At 36.8% G+C, this 19,175-nt stretch overlaps 1 protein-coding gene across 6 annotated transcripts; it reads left to right on the top strand.

Annotated features, from left to right (window-relative positions):
- The first annotated feature begins 1,225 nt into the window (after window positions 1-1,225).
- On the top strand, window positions 1,226-17,244 carry LOC132311049 (GDP-Man:Man(3)GlcNAc(2)-PP-Dol alpha-1,2-mannosyltransferase-like). Of its 6 annotated transcripts, none has more exons than XM_059808750.1 (8): window positions 1,226-1,628; window positions 1,875-2,188; window positions 10,916-11,202; window positions 11,477-11,663; window positions 12,344-12,412; window positions 12,763-12,956; window positions 16,527-16,636; window positions 16,737-17,244. In XM_059808750.1, the coding sequence occupies exons 2-8, from the start codon at window positions 1,895-1,897 to the stop codon at window positions 16,979-16,981; spliced, it is 1,386 nt and encodes a 461-aa protein (XP_059664733.1). In that variant the 5' UTR covers window positions 1,226-1,628; window positions 1,875-1,894; the 3' UTR covers window positions 16,982-17,244. The 6 variants fall into 6 exon arrangements, with proteins under 6 accessions (XP_059664733.1, XP_059664735.1, XP_059664736.1 ...); XM_059808752.1 differs by having other exon boundaries at window positions 1,791-2,188; XM_059808753.1 differs by having other exon boundaries at window positions 1,784-2,188; window positions 11,525-11,663.
- Window positions 17,245-19,175: the final 1,931 nt, after the last annotated feature.

The following is a 19,175-nucleotide window of genomic DNA, read 5'->3' as shown; positions in this document are numbered from 1 at the left end:
ATATCTCGTTCTATCTCTCCCTTTCTCTCTCTCAATCTTTCTCTCTATATTTATTTCTACATCTACATTTTCTCCCCTTTCTATTCTCTTAATTGTTACTATAAATTATTCATTGTAAAGTCCTTTTAAATAAAGCAATTCTTGAACTCAAAGAGGAGTTTTATTGTTTTCTCTATCCTTGCATCGCTTGAAAGTCAATCTCCCAAAGAGACTATCGTTGACAACTCACACTCGAACCACAATATTAGTTCTGGCACGCCCGCACTGCATCAATTTCGAATCGGATCTAAGTAGCCGATTTTAGCATCAACAACATTATAGTTGTTAAGAACAAAACCGTTGAGAAAAAAATAAATAAACAATGAAAAAAAATTATTTTATATATTTTAAAATAATAATATAATAATGTGTAGAATGAAAAAAATAAGTGCACAACCATAGTTTCGTTCTCCAAAATTAGTGTAGAATTAAGTTAGCAATTGTGCTGCGTCAACGTTGAAGTGGCTCTACACTTTAGGCTATGTTTGGTAGGGTGGGTTTGAAGGGGAATGATAACTTTAATTATGAGGGAAAGGGAAGGGAAGGATAATTTTAATTTGGTATTGTGTTTGATTGATTAATGAAGGAAAAGAAAAGGAAGGACAATAATCACGTTTGGGAAAAGAAGGGGAAAGAAAAGAAAGGGAATTATTTTAATAAATTGACCATTATACCCTTTTATATTTTAACATATATATATATACACACACTGGCTCTAGGCCCACAAGAAAAGAAAAAAAAAATTCAGCCTCTACAAATCAATTCAGCCTCCGCCTCCATCTATAAATCTCGTTCTCAACTTTACACTTGCCTTCTCTCTCTCTGCAATTGGAAACTACAAAATCTACAAAATCAAAACCCATATCAGCATATCATTTCAGATTGTTCAAAAAATCAAAACCCATATCTTTTGGTTTCCATCGCCCGCTATTCCAGCTTGGGTTCGCCATTCGCCGTTCGCACGCTTCAGCCGCTGTCTCTCAACTCTCCGAGCTTGCCCCCTCTATCGCTGCAACTTCTAACTTGTATATATGTATGGGTTTTGTTTTAATTTTGTCTCTAAATCCACTAATCAAGGTGTGTAATTCTTATTTTGCAAACTAAATCCTAAAATAAAATGTAATCTTAATTTTATGTAAAAGTAACTCTGGCATTAGAGCTAATACATAAACCTAGCCTTCACGTTCCTTCCATTTTTGAAAGGTTAAGAAAAACATTGTTCAGGCCATGAGTTATCCTTCTAAAACCATCCATCACCTTCCCACCATTTATGCCAAACACACCTTTTTAATCTCCCTCCATCACCTTCCCTTTCCCCCTTTGCCCTAATTAAGTAACGATCTCGAGCCCAGGCGGAGCTGAAGCTGTTCGTGCCCAAGGCAGGCTGGCCAGCTAAAGAGATTAATCTTGAAGAAGCTTGGACAGTTTGGAACCAACAAAATAACACCCACTAAAGCCACAATTAATGCCCATGGTCGAAATTTCTCTTTCTACTCTCTATCGATGGACGACAGGTGATGCCGGCGATCGGCGACACCACCGGTTCTATCTTCTCTTTCTTCTCAAATAATATCAAGCCCTTGTAATCTGTAAGGTCTCTCTTTCTGCTCTCTCAAATCTGTTTGTGCTGTGAAAAATCTGAACCCTAGAAATCTGCTATTTGCTTGTTTAAAATTTGCTACTGATTCCTACAGGTTGAAGTGTGAATTGATTTCTAAGTCGCTTTTTTTTTTTTTTTTTTAAGTGTGAAGTTTCGTGAAACATCGATTGAAGCGTGGATTAGTTTCAAGTTACTATTTTATAAGTTGATCTCGATTCATTAAGCTACTGAACAGGTCGATTCTTCGTTGAGTCGATGGCGATGGTGTGGGCTCTGATATCTGCACTTCCAGCCCTAATAATTTTACAATTGGTGTCGATTGTGATGGGCTGTTGGTGGCGTAGGAAAAGTGCCGTAGGGTTCTTCCACCCCTATACCAACGACGGTGGTGGTGGAGAGAGAGTTCTGTGGTGCGCCGTTAAGGCCATTCAAGAAGACACTCCTCATCTCCATTGCATCATCTACACTGGGGATCATGGTGCTTCCCCTGAAATCTTGATGGCCCGAGCCCTCAATCGGTTTGGTGTCAAATTAGTCTGCCCACCTAAGGTTTGTTTTCTCCTACATATATCATATATGTATTTGTAAACACATGAATTTTTTATACTATATGTGTAAACACATGAATTTTTGATAGAAAGCCTCAACTTTGTACTGCATATCAAAGAAATTTGCGATGAGATGTTATAAAAACAAATTTTTAACTGTTTATTTAAAATTTTAATTGTATAATTTTTGTAGTTGTTTACAGGATAAATGATTAAATGGGATTCCAAGTCCTCATCCATTCCAGCTTCCCTAGAATTGTTTTCAATTGAGTCCTTTCCATGTAGCCAGTATTTAGTTATGATATGCAACACCTTTTTAAGTCAACACTTGCAATCTGCAGTTCATTACAGACTCACCAATTTTCATGTTTTATCTCCAGGTTTGCATGTCATGCATAAAAAGTGATAAAAAGTGTGTAAACGTTAGAACCAGAACACGAAACTTTGATATAGAGTAGCGAAAGGTCCACTGATCTAGATCTAGAGGGGGTGAATACGTCCTGTTATACTTAACTTCTTTTATTTTTAATCTGGTTTTAGCTTGGAGTCCTTGGACAATAACGAAATAAACAAAAATATATTATATCATGCAAGACGAGCAGTGCATGCAAAACATATAAAAGTAAAGAAATAAAGCAATAACAATGAAGACTGGATTTTTATGTGTGGTAAGCATATGAAGTTTGGATATCTTCATGAACTTCTTTTTAGAATCTGCCATGCATCCTTTGCAACAGTGCAATTCATAATCCTACCAAACTCAGTTATATTAACAACAGAAAAAAAAAAAAAAAAAAAAAAAAAAAATGCAGTCAACACGCTAGTGTTATAGTGTGAATCAGCTAGTTCGTCCTTTGTCCAATTAGTCATTGGTTTTTTATACCATTCTCAATTGTAGGCATAGAATAACCTTCTACACATTGCCAGACGTGAGACCATCTCATCTAAAAAGTAAAGATTTTAGAAAAAAAATTTGGTTCTTTCTTTTCAGTAGTTATAGTTACTACCAGTGTTGTTAAAGGCGCGCCTAGGCTTGAGGCGTAGGTTTAGCGCCTGTTGTCATTCCTGGCGCACGGATGTTCAGGAGGCGTGTGCCTCAGTTGTGCCTTGTCCTATTTCTCAGGTACGCCTCACTGGTTTTTTTTTTTAAATGATTATTCTATTTCTTAAGCCAAAAGGGTACTTTTGGCAACTTAATAAACAAATAAGAAAGCCTAAGCGTATGAAAGAATGAACTTTTGTTCAAAAGAATAAACAAATAAGAAAGTCTAAGAGTCAAAGTGCCAACTGAACATAGAAAGAGTAAGATTGTGAGACCAACGACGAAGCTCTAGTGGCAGAGACGAATGGCGAAGCCATGTAAGTTCTTTCTTATTCTTCTCCTCTACATCTCTCTCCTCTACTCCTCTCTTCTCATCTTTGTTTACTTCTCTCTCTCCATCTAGTTCTCTTCTCTCTCTCTTTTTTTTTTTTTTTTTGGGCCCTATTTTTTCTCCTTTTTATTCTTTTAACACTTTCTCTCTCTTCTCATCTACTTCTCTCTCTTCATCTACTTCTTTTGCCTATGCTTCCTTTTTCTTTTTTGGCTCTATTTTTTATTTTTTTTATTTTTTTGTGTGTGTGCGCGCGCGCTCTGTTTTGTCTTTCAAGAAAACAAATTTGTGCTCTATTTTATGGTTCTTGAATTCTATATAGTTTATGGATTTACCTCTTTATATATTATATTAATTTTTAGAATATTAATATGAGTTATGAGATATGAATGCTTTTACGGTAGTTTAAAATTTCAATTGTGTGCCTCATTTTACTTAGGCGTGTGCCTCGCTCAGACACACCCCTCAGCGCGTGTCTTGCACCTAGGCTCGAAAGGACCTTTAGCGCCTTGGTGCGTCTTGAGCCTTTAACAACACTGGTTACCACCCACAAATAAAGTAGGACTAGCTATGAAACTACCTTTCTTAAGACCTTCTATGATCCACTTAATATTGTTCGAGCAACCGCTATGATACTAATTGATAAAACGTGTGTAAACATTAGAACCAGAGCCCGAAGCTCTAATATAAAGTTGCGCAAGTTCCACTGATCTAGACCTAGGGGGGCTATAGGTCTTGTAGAACAAATTAATTTCTTTTATTTTAATGTAGTTTTAGCCTATGTTACCTGGACTCGGGTACGGGTATCGGACACGGGTGCATGTCTAGGGTCGGATTCGTCAATCTATCAATTTACAGGATACGTGGACATGGCTCAAAAGTGTCTAAATATTGGACACGGGTACTTGGACACTTTGGAAAGTTTAAAAAAATTTGAAAGATTTTTTTCTGTTTGAGACATCAATCATAAAACTAAAAAAAATAAATATATCAATTGTACTTTTTTATGAACATTTTATAATTATTACTACCATTTGTTTGCCTCATTTGATTGGTGGCATGGCCATAGTCATGGCTATGCATTCCCGTGTTAGTACCGGACCCTGCAACTATTTGATGGGAACCTGTAAAAAAAAATTCTAAGGGTTCCTTTTAGGCGGGTTTGGGCCTGGGCTAGGGCTAATATGCCTCTGTATTATCATCTTAGTCTTGACCTTTGGGCCTGTACAAGTCAAAGCACAATTAACAAGGAAGCCCAACTCAACAATATAAATGATATGTATATTAGTCCTAACTCCTAATAAAGCTAAAGTAACAGCTGTATACCACACACAACTGTAGGTATTGCTTTCTAGCTGTAAGGCATTGAATTTTTTACTTTTATTAAAAAGCCCATTGTCTCTATCTTTTCAGATACAAATAAATAGGTAAATAGGTGGCATCATCCTGGCCATTAAAGGCTGGGTATTAACAATTGCGTGAAACCACGCTCAGGTAGGTACATAAAATTGTGCAAAGTCAGCGCGTGTGATTTCACAAACAAGAAGTCGTCTCCAACCTTTGGACCACCGATTCGAATCAGAGCGCCATTGTTGAACTAGGAAGCTTCGTATGGCTGCCGATCTAATAAATAAAACATGAAAAAAATCCCTAATCCTTCACAAGCATCGAGTTACACATCCTTTTGTTTATTTTTGTCATCAGCTATGTCTAGTTGAAGAACGGAGGGTCGGACGCATATCCCGTGTCGGTGTCCGTGTCGAGTTGACACGGACACTCTGGCCGTTGCCGTAGAGTCCAGGTAACACAAGTTTTAGCTTGGACAATAATTGAATGAACATAAATATATTCCATCATGCAATATAAGCAATGCATGCAAAACATATAAACGTGAAAAAAAAATTAAGTAATAACATTATAAAAATGAACACCAGATTTTTATGTGTGGTACGCATATGAAATGTGGATTTCTTCACTGGAGTAGTTCCTCGTGAACTGTTTTATGAATCTGCCATGCATCCTTTGCAACAGTGCAGTTCATAATGCCACCAACTTAGTTATGTTAACAATAGGAAAAGACAAAAAAAATAAAAAAGCATTCAATGCCCTAGAGTTATTGTGTGCATCAACTAGTTCCTCCTTTGTCCAATCAGTCATTGGTTTTTCTATACTATTCTCAGTTGTAGGCAAAGAATAACCTTCTTCTACACATTGCCAGACTTCTCATCTAAAGATTTTAGAAAAAAATGGGTTCTTGATTTTCAATAGTTATAGTTACTACCCGCAAATAAAATAGGATTAGATGTGGAACTGTCTTCCTTAAGACCTTAGTAGAAATACAAAAAAAAAAAAAAAAAATGAGAGAATTGCGTAAAGGCTTGAATGAGATAAATCACTCATTCACGGCTCTAGTATTTATAGATATAAAGAGCACACGCTCATATTACAAGAAAGGAAACTAAATCAAATCTAAATCAAATCACAGCATATTCTAGAGCATATTCTATGGCATATTTATAGCACAATCAAATCTCTGCTAATATGGTAAGTCATTCCGTAAATTGTGGCTATCAGATCTGCTAACACTCCCCCTCAAGTTAGTGCGTTAATATCTGAGACACCCAACTTGGACAGTGCATCTTCAAACATGGTCTTGCTAGCACCCTTCTTCAAAATCTACAAGTTGAAGAGTGTAATTCTAACTAGCAATGATTTTCTCTCAAATGAAGTGTCGATCAACAAATAAAAAATGTCTCCTCATACCATAAACAACCAATCATGTCTCTTCAGACCGTAAACAACTAACAATGTCTCCTCAGACCATTTTCCTTCACATGTTTAAAACATGTAGATGGAAGAATCAACAATGTCTCCTCATACCATTCCCCTTAATAGATATGTTTAAACAATGTAGATGAAAGAACCAACAATGTTTCCTCAGACCATAAAAAGGAACAACTTTGTCTCCTCAGACCATTTCTGAATGGGTGGTGCCAAACTCGCAACGTCCTCATTGAGGTCGGACCACCCTGCCTACTCGACACTTCCCGAATGGGCGATGTCGCATTAGACCATTCCCGAATGGGTGGTGCCGAACTCGCAATGCCCTCATTGTAGTTGGACCACCCTGGCTCTGAAACGAAGTAGAAATATAAAAAGAAGAAGAAGGAGAGAATTGTGTAAAACCTTGAATGAGATAAATCACTCATTAAATCTCTGCTAATATGGTAAGTCATTCCATAAATTGTGGCTATCATATATGCTAACAACCTTCCATGATGTACTCAGTATCGTTTGAGCAACCCGCTTTGATACCAATTGACAAAAAGTGTGTAAATGTTAGAACCATAACCCAAGGCTCTAATATAAGTTGCCCAAGGTCCACTGATCCAACAAACAGAAGTCAACTGCCAATTACTTTTCACCATACATGGTTCTACTACTGTTATGACATCTAAAATGTTGGAGTAAACTGAAACAATGGTAGTGATTACCTATGTTACCTGGACTCGCCTAACCAGCCTAGGGTGTCTAAGTCAACACGACACCACACGGACACCGACACTGGATATGGGTCGGATACCCTTTCACACCATCGGACATGGCTGGCGAACGATTGATGAAGACATGCTCATGAAAGATTGTATTGGTGGATGCTTGTGAAGGATCTGAACTTTTTTTTTCATGTCTCTTTATTAGATTGTGTTGGTTGAGGTTTGCCTTTTTAATGTCAAGTGTCTATCAAAAGGGTTCATGGCTATTCATTCATTATTGGTATCTGTCACGGGTATTTAAGTCATTACACTATGTGTGTTAATGGATTACTCTTCATAAAAGGTGTTGTTATACAATGTAATGGTCATTTTCTAGTTCATATCACACACACAGGTGGCAGCAAATACAACCCTGATGTATGGGTAATTCTGGTAATTCATTGAGAATTCTGGTGTAATGAAGGTTTCACAACAATGTGCCACGTGCACTGTGGTCCTAGTGAGAGAGGATATTGACAGAAATTCAAATTCCCAGCTGTAGATATCAGCATTGTATATTGTCAGTTGAGGGCTGCAGAAAAGGTACTTTTTAGTGTCAAGATAGGGCTGTTCAGGGGCATTTCAGTCCATTCACAGTGTATACTTTCTGCCTATATCCCTATCTTTGATTGGCTAGTAATGGAATATTCTTATCCATACTAGGGCAGCAATGGAAGTTAAATAAATATGCTGTTATAGCAGCAGCAGCAATGAGGCACAAAAATAGAGTCCTTTGAGCTACATTGTGAGGCTGTGTATGAGAGACTCGACAGCTAAAATGTTTGAGTGACTTTCAGAGAAATTCTTAAGGTTTTGAGTTGAATTTGTTCTCTGAAATCAGTATGAAGAGTGTGCTATTTTACTGTAGGATATAAGAACCTGTGATGGCTGTTTTCTGGTGCAAACAATGAGGATTGGGAGGTGAAAATCTGCTGTGGTTACTTTTGGAGCTTGATCATGGTCTGAGCAAGTGTATCTTAAGGGTTTACATCAGCTGAAGTGGCCAAGACTGGTATTAACTTTCATATCTCAAACCTCAAGTTTAGCTTGCTTTTCCGGTTTATATCTATAATCCCGAGCTTAACTTGTTTGATCATGCTATACCATGAATGTTTATCATCTGAGCATGCCCAGTTTGTTGATTTGAGGCTGTCTTAGTTGTGGTTTGGACCGCGGGATGACTTGTTCTATTTTAGTACTGTGAACCACACTTGTTTCAGCTTATAGCAGCTTTACAAATCTGTTTTGGATTCTGAAATTGTAATATATTGCTGTGCTTGTTGGGTTATTCGTATGAGCATGTCTACACAATTAATATACTCTTGATAGAACCAAAATCCAGAATTTTGTAGCTGTGAAATACCTGAAATACCCTAAAAACAGTGCTGCTGCAGAAACCGACTTGTGAAGCTTTCTTTGAAATTGAAAATTGATATTAACTTGCTTCAAAATGAGAAATGATGATTTGAGCAAGTGTACTATGATGAAAGAAAATTGTGGGAGCTATATTCAAGAAGGTCCAACCTCCAATTGACTCTTTTGCCCCTCAAACCAGAAAAATACAGTATCTGATATATACACCTGCTGTGAGCCTTAATTTTGCTGCTGGTTGTACTATATTGTTATGCCCTTGTGTGTACATCTTGTCCCTGCTATATAACAAGTTTAATTCATCATATTCAAGCTAAGGGAGCCTCTGGTTGTTGGAAATTTGAGCTATATTAAGGCTGTCTTTGGCAAAATTGAGTTTTAGGTTTTTAACCTAAAATAGCTACTGTGAGCATATACAAAGCCATACCTTGCTATTTAATTTGTTATTATCATTCGAGCAAGTGTATATATCCTATTGAAGACCGGGGGAGTGAAGTTTAGGGTGTCCCTAAGGTCATATTACAAACTTACCCTTGAGAGGCTCGATTTGGGGTTTTTGAAGAAAACAAGGCTGTTGAGCTATCTCACTGTTATTGCTTGCTTATCAAACTGAGTTTAATTCTCAAGCAAGTGTATCCTGCCTATACAAGCCTGTGAAAGTCAAATGCAAGCCTGAACTGAAGCTACATTGCAGAGTTGCCCCTTGAAGCTACAAAGCTAGGGTTTTTGGGGTTTTAGCTTAAAACTGTGATATCTATGTTGTGCCTTGCTGTTTGCATTGATCTTATCAACTGAGCAAGTGTATTCTACCTACTGAAGACTAAGGGTGTGGAATTTGGGTTGGATCTGAGGCTAATTTACAATCTTACCCCTGAAGGCTCAAAGCTAGGGTTTTGAATACTACAAGGCTGTTGTGTGCTATCTCTAATATACCTTGCTGGTTTCACTGGGTTTATCTCTTAAGCAAGTGTATCTAAGCTATTTGAAGCTGTAGAAGACAATTTCAGGTCCTCCTTGAGGCTGCATTGTGAAGTGACCATTATACCCTTGAATTTAGGGTTTTTGCCTTGTATGTTCTCTATTGATCTACCTTGCTTATTTAATTGAGGAATTCATTCAAGCAAGTGTATTTGGATGTGTCAAGGCTGTGGGAACCTAGTCTGGGTACCAAGTGAAGATGCATTGTGATTTGACAGTTATATCCCTCTTGGTGCAGAGAAGTGAAACTAGAGTTTCTTGTGTTATATACTTTGAACTGTGTATTCCATCTAATCTTGTGGTGCAGAGATAAGTGGTGTTTTGACACTTTATTGTAAATGGTAGTGAGGCTTTGATACCTTACCCTATTGTTGATTAAGTTATTGAGAGCTTTGGAGTCCAAGCAAGGTTGCTTAGGACAGGGGGAGTGCATGTGTGCACTGTGGTGAGCTAGTGTGTGAGTATTGGTTGTGAAAACTAGTGTCTGTTCTTGTACAAGGGTGTGTGCAGAGAGTGAGATAGCTGGGCGTGTCACAAGATTTTTACAACTAGTGGAGGCTTTTATTGGCTGAGGCCAAGAACCAAGGTTTTTCCCTATTGAGAGGGTTTTCCTTGTATACCTTGTGTTCATGTGGTTTGGTTGATTTTAAGTTGTGACATATCCTGTTCAACATGTTCTCTGATTAAGTGAAAAGAAGAGGAAAGTTTTAATCTGACCAATTCACCCCCCCTCTTGGTCTAACAGATTGAATCCCTTCTGGTATGTTTATGGAGGTTGTTGGTTCGACATTACTGTTTTTTAAGGTTGAAGATGATGGGTTCTTCACGCGCAGCGTCTTGTTCTTTTGACCAAGTGTGGTTTTTTAAGCAACCTTTCAGATCTAAAAGTGTATTTAATAGATTGTTGCTGCCACCTGTCTTCACTTTTTATTTGTGGCTGACAATTGTTTTCTTATAAAATATAAATCTTATCACATTGTGATTGTTTTACTCAGCAACTTGTACATTTACATTTGACTCCGTTAAGTAACTTTTTAAACTTTTACCTTTACTTAACTTTTTAACTTTTACATTTACTTTTTACTCCAACTACTTGCTTTTCAAATAAATAATAAATGTTACAAGATTGTCTTGTTTTTATTTCAAAATACCATCCTACCCTCAAATAATACATAAATGGCCTATACTTTGTAACCCGATATAATAAGTATAACCGTGTCCAAGTGTCCGTGTCCAAGTTTTGACCCTTTTTAGCCGAGTCCCTATATCCAATAATTTCAAAGATGAAAGGATCCGATTTCTAGACAAGCACCCGTGTCCGACACCCGTACTCGAGTCCAGGTAACATAAGTGATTAGTAATTCATACCTTTGCATAATATAATTTTTGTTCTCAGAGGTTTCTATTCAATGAATGATTGATGAGTATTCTATTGATTTATTTATTATTATTAATTTTTTTGGGGGGTTTCAGGTGGTACATTTATATAACAGGAAGTGGATTGAAGAAACCACTTACCCTCGTTTCACCATGATTGGTCAAAGCTTTGGTTCAGTCTATCTTTCATGGGAAGCTTTATGCAAGTTCACTCCTCATTACTATTTTGATACTAGTGGATATGCTTTTACTTATCCAGTCGCACTCATATTTGGATGTAAAGTTATTTGCTATACACATTATCCAACCATCAGTTTAGACATGTTATCTCGTGTTCGTGGGCGGAGTTCAATGTATAATAACGATGCGTTGATCTCTCAGAGGTTTGTTTTGTGACTGTCATAACGTTCTTTTTTGTGTGCATGCTTCTATTTTAAGTATTTTCTCTTGAAAAACACGTATGAAAATGGAAAATGACAAAAAAAAAAAAAAAAATTATATTGAAATTAGATGTGTTATATAACTGTGTTTATATCTCTGCATAAGGAGATGTCAAATTTTTATGCTGGTTTTTGGAAGTTTGGTGATAAGTTTGGTCTCCTATTCAGTAATTCTTCTCCTTTTACGTGAACCTTAGAAAAATCCCTCTTGTGGCAGCATTTGGCTATCCCAGTGCAAAGTCATCTATTATATATTATTTAGCAGGATGTATGGGATTGTAGGCTCTTGTGCACACCTTGCAATGGTGAACTCTTCATGGACAAAATCTCATATCGAGAAGCTCTGGGGAAATCCGGGCCGCATTAAGAGAGTTTATCCTCCTTGTGATACTTCAGGACTTCAGGTTTGAACTCTTATTTTATGTGTTTTTTCAATTATGTAATGCTCTACTAGGTTTTTTCAAAGATTGAGAGAGAATTAATTAAACCTTACTTGGAAAAATCTTGTACATGGGTTTTTGCTGAGAACTAGGACTACTCTCTGGCGGATGAATTAGATTGGTGTAATACTTACCTGCCAGGGAAAGAAAAAAACAACATTTTACTTGTGGAAAAAGACAATGAGGGACATGCAAGGAAAGGGAAAATGTAGAAAAGTAGATTCATTTCTTATGCATTCTTTAAAATTTCACTTCTTCTCATTCTTTCTGAAATCAATAGAGGATAAATGTTGCAATATCATTCTATCAAGCTCTCTCTTTTCTCTCTTGACCATGGTCAATTATTTTGTTGGTGAATTCCTCAATTTACTATTGAGGGAAAGGAGTCTGTTGCCCCAAACATTTTATGCCTCCTTAGTTTGCCTTCTAAGTTAGTTTTCTTATTAATCTCTAGCAATTTGTCTTTCTTCTTTAGTTTGGAGGAAATGTCTTCTTGCTTCACAGTATCCCTTTCTCTGTAATGGAATCTGTATCCGATACTTGGTTTCTTTATATTATATTTTTTATTTCAATTATTCTCATAGCTGTCTTGATATATTTTGGTTCAAATTTATGTATATTCTAACCAGCTGCAGTCTAAATAGGTGCTTCCCTTGGAAAGACAAACGGAAAATCCATCAATAATTTCTGTTGCTCAATTTCGTCCAGAAAAGGTGAGCATATTTATTTTAATATTTTTTGCACAATGTACTATGACTTTAGTGGTCATTTTGGGGGCCTTTATTAGTTATGTGAGGCCCTTTTGTGCTTCATTCTTTCACACACACGTGCGAAAACCCTAAATCCTGAACCGCATATATATTTATGCCCAGTTTTGGTTCTTATAAATTGAGGGTGCTTGGAGGGACAGATTCGCTATCAGACCTAACCTTTGCACAAAGTGGCTACCCCTAGACTCGAACCATTTTTCTCACGCTTGGCAGCATGGGCTTTTACCTTTGCACCAAGCAATGGTTCCCAGGCGCGCACACTAACAAAAGAATATGTATATATATTATATCAGGCACATGCTCTTCAACTTGAGGCTTTTTCAATTGCCGTCAAGAATTTAGATGTAGACTTGCCTAAACCGAAGCTCTTATTTGTGGGTAGTTGTCGGAATAAGGCAGATGAGGAAAGACTGCAGAATTTGAAAGATCAAGCCATTGAACTGAAGGTGGCAGATTATGTAGAGTTTTATAAGAATCTGATGTACAGGTTTGTTCAATGTCACTTTGTATAATTGTATCGTGCTTACTTTTAACATCCATTCTATATGATGTGGAATTCTATGAATGTGAAATGTGAATATCCGAACAACACTTTTTTTCCCCTTCCTATGTAATTCCTTGTAATTCCATGAGAATTTCTTAAACCTTTAGGCTCTGTTTGGTTAGATGGAAATAAGCAAGGAAAGAAAAGAAATAGTAAATAAAAAGAAAGTGAAGTGAATGAAAAGAAAAGTAATTTTCTAGCATTCATTTGGTTAGCATGAAAATTTATTCAAGAAAATTGTAGGAAAATATTAATTAGTTAGTTTAGATAGCAGGAAAGAAGAAAGAAAGTTATTATATATACCAAAACTACCCTTATGTTTCAAATGCTAAAAAAAGAAATAAATTTGTGTTTAATTATATTCATTTTTAGTAAAGAAATAGTAAAATGATGGATTATTAAATTTAATAATATAATTATTTAATATTTATATTTAAAATAAGGCTTCATAATATTTTTTTAGGTAGAACTAATTATTAGTTTGAGGGAAAGGAAATTTAAAAACAAAAAATTGATTATATGTTGTTTTTTTTTTTTTCTCGATAAAATTATATATTATTATTTTTTTTTTGATAAGTAAAAAGTATATTAGAAAAGCGTTCAAAAGGGGAACACGTCCCTAATACGAAAACGAAAAAAGGACCTAAGGACCAATAACATCCAAAAGATAAAAAAAGTCATCAATCGAGGAGCATGCGTTTCCTCTTACATAACAAAAAAGAGAACGAAGAATATGAATTTTTAGATTTGTTAAAGGCGATTCCTTATCTTCAAAATTTTTGTTATTACTCTCGCCATAGGCACCACCAAACGCAATGTGGAACAATCCTTCAATAATCACGAGCATGACCTTTAATTGGGCATCGTTTCCATGCGTTGATCAGTTGTAAGGAATGCTTAGGCATTACCCAAGAAACGCCAAACATGCTAAATATGAAATTCCAACAATCGTACACCACAGGACAGTGCATAAGAATGTGATCCACGGATTCTCCATCTGCTTTACATAGACAACACCAATTAATAATGGTGTTACCTCTCTTTCTCAGATTATCCAATGTCAAAATCTTTCCTAATGTGGCAGTCCAAATGAAGAATGCGATTCTAAGAGGAGTTTTAGAACACCAAATAGACTTCAATGGGAAATCGTGACCAATGAAATTGGAGAAACACAAGAATATGGATCGGACACCATACCTACCATGGGTTGACGGGACCCACAAAATATCGTCACACCCTTTGCCGATATCCTTGTGTCTATACAGGAGATCCAAAAAAACACATGCTTCCTCCATCTCACAATCCTGAAAGGAGCGCCTAAAACGCACATCCCACGTAACTCCACTGTTATCGAGATGATAACAATCAATTATGTAGGCGTGCTTGTTATTGGCAATGCTGTAAAGTCTAGGAAAGGAGAGACAACAACTGATCTCCGCACCATAAACCCTCCCAAAATCGAATATGCCTACCATCACGAACCTTGAATCTAATATGTGAGGAGAAAACATCCCAACCTTTCCGAATGAATTTCTATACACCAACGCCTCCCGTAACAGAGATTGGATGGGAGGACTAGCCCCCACTCTCCTCTCCAAAGCGACACAGACAACTCTTCGCCACTGGCGATGGCGTTCCTTACCAAATCTCCATAACCACTTTCCCAAAAGAGCTCTATTAAAAGGGACCAGCTTACGAATGCCTAGACCGCCTAATTTCAACGGTTTGCAAACTTGTTCCCAATTAACAAGGTGATACTTGAACTCCTCTCCTCTTCCGCCCCATAGAAAATCCCTCTGAATTTTTTCAATCCTTTCAGCAACAGAGCATGGGATTTGAAACAAAGATAAAAAGTAGGTAGGAAGGGACGAGAGAGTACTCTTAATGAGAGTGACTCCCCCCCCTTCAAAATATACTGTTTTTCCCAACCTGCTAATCTCTTCTCATATCTATTAATCACTGGGTCCCAGTTCCCTTCTCTCGCAGAGGAAACTCCCGAAGGCAATCCAAAATAAGGAAGAGAAAAAGCGCCTACTCCACACCCAAGAACTGCAGCTAAGGAGGAAATATCTGGAACATCCCCCACTGGGACAAGCACACTCTTCCCAACATTAATCTTAAGTCCAAACAAACAAGAATGCACCTCAAATATCGGAGTTGGGAGGCAACAACATCAGAAAAAACCAAGGAGTCATCTGCGAACAACAAATGGGAAATCTGCATCTGATGTTCAACATCTCTGCTAACTCTGAATCCCTTGATATATCTCAAATCTTCCGCTTTTCTCATTAATCTACTCAATCCCTCTATGACAATAAGGAATAGAAAAGACGATAATGGGTCTCCTTGTCTCAAACCACGTGAACTAGTAAAAAAACTAGTAGGGGAACCGTTCACAAGCACAGAGAACATAACGGACGGAATACAAGTTTTTATCCATTTTATCCACCTATCTCTGAACCCCATCCTCTAAAGTAGACAACGAAGAAACTTCCAATTAACATGATCGTAGGCTTTTTCGATATCAAGCTTGCATAAAATGCCAGGAACCCCACTCTTCAATTTAGAATCAACATATTCCCCTGCGATAAGAACAGAATCCAATTATATATTGTTGTTGCTAAGTATATTATTATCAAGTATTAGATCAGACAAATATTGAAAAAAAGGGTTAGATGAGCCTCCCATCCATATTATATAGTAGTTTATGGCCCCCACACAAAAAGAAACCCAATAAAAAATAAAGAAAGAAACTTGTACAGCTCTTGGGACGCGTTCCCCTTTTGGGCTTTCTAATACAATTTTACTTATAAAAATAAATAAATAAATAAATAAAGAAACCACGAAACTAGTTGCCTCTTTTTTTGGCAAGTTGTTTTACACTATTAAATTTTTGGATAAAATAGGAATATCAAATAAAAAGGAACTCCTTTCACATGAAAATATTATTTTCGCGTGTTTTTGGTAGGAAAAGTTTTGGGGGAAAATAGGCAAGTGCGAGAAACTAAATTTTCTTGTACGTTTCTTTCCTTCTATCCAAACTCCAAAATTTTTTAGAAGTTTTCCCTTTCCTTTCTTTTCTAGTTGATTCCATCTAACCAAACAAAGCCTCACGAATCTCCCATGGGTTGAATCAGAGTATTGATCTTTTCCTTTTCCATTTGGCAAGTCTTGAACATTGCCTTAAGGAAGAATATTATGTAGCTAGTGTTTGATTCAAATTATGTAGTGAAAACATGGTTTACTTGTAGAGAACTCCTGGTGATTTCCTTTACTATACTTTAGTTATAAACATCCAACTTTTTTCATATCTTATTATAGTTTATAAACATCGGGTTCAACTGAAGTTCATAGACCATTTAACGGATTCTTCTGTAGCAAGAAAACATGGAAATTGTCCTATTGGATCTCTCAGTTTTTCTTTTATTACTCTTGATGTGTGTATGATAGATTCTTCCCTAATTTCCTTGTTAAAAATACTGAGACTAATTTGAATTTTCTTTTGTAATGCAGGGATTTGATGAGACTGCTTGGGAGTTCTGTTGCAGGGATCCATTCCATGACAGATGAGCACTTTGGCATAAGCGTTGTGGAGTACATGGCTGCAGGTGCCATACCGATTGGTAGGGAGTTTGAGAGATTTATGTCTTAAATTACAATAGTCCTCTAAAAGGATTTATGTGTGCGTGAATGTATTTAGCTTACAGATTTCCTCATTTTCAGCTCATAATTCTGCTGGGCCAAAAATGGACATTGTGTTAGAAGAAGATGGACAACAAACTGGATTTCTTGCGCAAACTGTGGAAGAATTTGCTGATGCCATTCTAAAAATTATAAGGATGTCAGAATTGGAAAGACTCAAGGTGGCTGCGGCTGCAAGGAAACGGGCAGACAGGTTTTCGGAACAAAAATTTTATGACGATTTCAAAGCTGCTGTGCGACCGATTCTGGGATATATGAATGCATGAAAATATCTCACGCTTCTAATGTAACACTAGAGGGATCTCACTTGTTTGAGAATAGGTAGGGAAAGCTTTGTCATTTTTCAATAATCAAAGGAATCTCATTTTTTCTCAATCCACTTGAGGTGTTTCGTATAAAATTTTGGACCTCAGTAATATTCTTTTACATCTTGCTTAATAGCAAAATGGAAAACAATAGATCAAGGAAATGAAGCAAGTTTGGTTGATTATGAATGAGATGGGAAATAAAAAGGTTTGAGTTCTTGCTAGATTTGATGTTAACTCATTCACAAACTAAATTTGGATTTCGTTGAAATCTTCTGGGTTAATTTGGTGTCTGAAGTTTGTATTACATTTGTGCTGAGTATATGTCTAAACATCGAATCTCCCTAAATCCAAGTCTTAAGATGCATAGACTTGTCTTGAAATGTGTTGGAAACATCTTCTGTGAGAAAATTTTACAGAGTTGTGTATTCAGAAAATTTTACAGAGTTATGGATTCAGTGAGAAGTGGATCAGTTGGGTTATGGAATGTATTACTACAGCTAATTTCTCTTTTCTTTGCAATGAAGTTCTTGCAATGGAGTTCCTGCAGGATTTTTCTCAGCTTCAAAAGGACTTAGACAAGGCTGTCCTTTGTCCCCTCTTCTGTTCTCTTTTGTTACATAGTATTTCTCCAATCTTATAGCCAAAGCCATTGAGGATGGAAGAATTCAGAGATGTAAAGGTGTGTTAAAAACAGGGCTGAATATATCCCATGCTTTCTATGCAGATGATCTTTTAAAGGCGGCGAAATCTGATGTGGCTTCAGTCAAAGCTATAGAAGAAATCTCGGTTTTATTCAGATCTACCTCTGGCCTGCAGGTTAACAAGGATAAAAGTTCAATTATATTTTCTAAGGCAGTGAGAGGAAGAAGAAGGTTAACAATGATTCTGCATTTTCAAGTGGAAAAATTTCCTTTCAGATATCTTGGATTACCTTTATCTAATAACATTTTAAAAACTGGAGATTACAGATTGTTGATTGATAAAGTGAATGCTAGATTGGGTCACTGGAATACAATTAATCTATTTTTAGCTGGGAGGTTGGAGATGATTAAATCAGTGCTTTTTTCATACTTATATCACTGGATTTTTGGGTTCAAGGTTCCTTGGGAAGTGAAAAATGTGTTAGAAAGAAGATGTAAAAATTTTTTGTGGAGTGACAAGCAGGACACCAAGAAGATGGCTCAACTGAAGTGGAGTCAAGCAACCCTTCCTGCAGAGGAGGGTGGTTTCAACATCAGAAGGATTAAGGATATTGATTGTGATGCAAAGATGACTATGTGTTGGGATTTCATCCAGCAAAAAGAGAAGCTATGGATACAATGGTTGCAGGCTGTACTTAAACAAAACTAATTTTTGGTTGGTTGTGCCAAAGGTGACTGATTCAATTGTTTGGAAGTATATTTTGGGGGCTAGAGAGTTGATTTTGGATAATGTGACCTTTCAGGTTGGTGATGATAGTCAGTTTAAATTGCTGACAGACCCTTGGTGTCAAGAGCAAACTTTGATTCAATTGTTTGGGGCTACTTGATTCCGAGACTATGATAGACAGACTGGATTGTTTGTCATGTTACAGCAAGGTGCTTGGAATTTACTTGCTGAATTCTCGAATCACATGAAGAATATTATACAGCAGGTGGTTACACATTCTGGAAGTGATCAAATTAAATGGAAGCATGGGAATTTTTCTTTGATGACAGCATGGAATATCTGCAGATCTAATGGTCACAGTTTGTGTTGGAAAATATGCAGGCCAAGGGTTAGTATTTGTGCTGTTGTCATCCTACGTAACAAAAACTTGTCGTTTGTGAATTTACAGAAAAGAGGATTGCAACTTTCAGCCATTTGTCATAACTGTTTTGCTGGGATGATTCAAATGATCACTTGTTTTGTAATTGTGGCTTTGCTTTAGAGATTTGGGAAGGATTATTTGAGTTGTTGCAGGCACAGAAACCAAGTTTCAGTAGTTTGAATCAAGTTGTGGAGTGGTTTAGTCAGCATACTGCTACCAAATCCATTAAATACAAGATTTTAAGTGGGTTGTTTCCGGTTACTCTTTGGAAGATACGGTATCAGAATTGTTGCCCTTCATAATGGGATACAAGAGCAGAGTTCACATGCAGTGCATGCTATTGTTTGGGATGTAATTACATAT

Source organism: Cornus florida, unplaced genomic scaffold (genome assembly GCF_030987335.1).
Source record: "Cornus florida cultivar Cherokee Brave unplaced genomic scaffold, ASM3098733v1 CherokeeBrave_3.0.0_Hap2_Chr06, whole genome shotgun sequence".
Classification (NCBI taxonomy): Eukaryota; Viridiplantae; Streptophyta; class Magnoliopsida; order Cornales; family Cornaceae; genus Cornus; species Cornus florida.
The sequence above is the reverse complement of the archived record's forward strand: the minus strand, read 5'-3'. Positions and strand labels throughout refer to the sequence as shown.

What these genes read in the sequence shown, in the direction of transcription:
- LOC132311049 (XM_059808750.1), top strand. Translation starts at nt 1,895, where the DNA reads ATGGCGATGGTGTGGGCTCTGATATCTGCACTTCCAGCCCTAATAATT. An exon ending in GATGCGTTGATCTCTCAGAG is followed by an intron (nt 11,203 to 11,476) that starts GTTTGTTTTGTG and finishes CTCTTGTGGCAG; the next exon opens with CATTTGGCTATCCCAGTGCA. An exon ending in GTGATACTTCAGGACTTCAG is followed by an intron (nt 11,664 to 12,343) that starts GTTTGAACTCTT and finishes CAGTCTAAATAG; the next exon opens with GTGCTTCCCTTGGAAAGACA.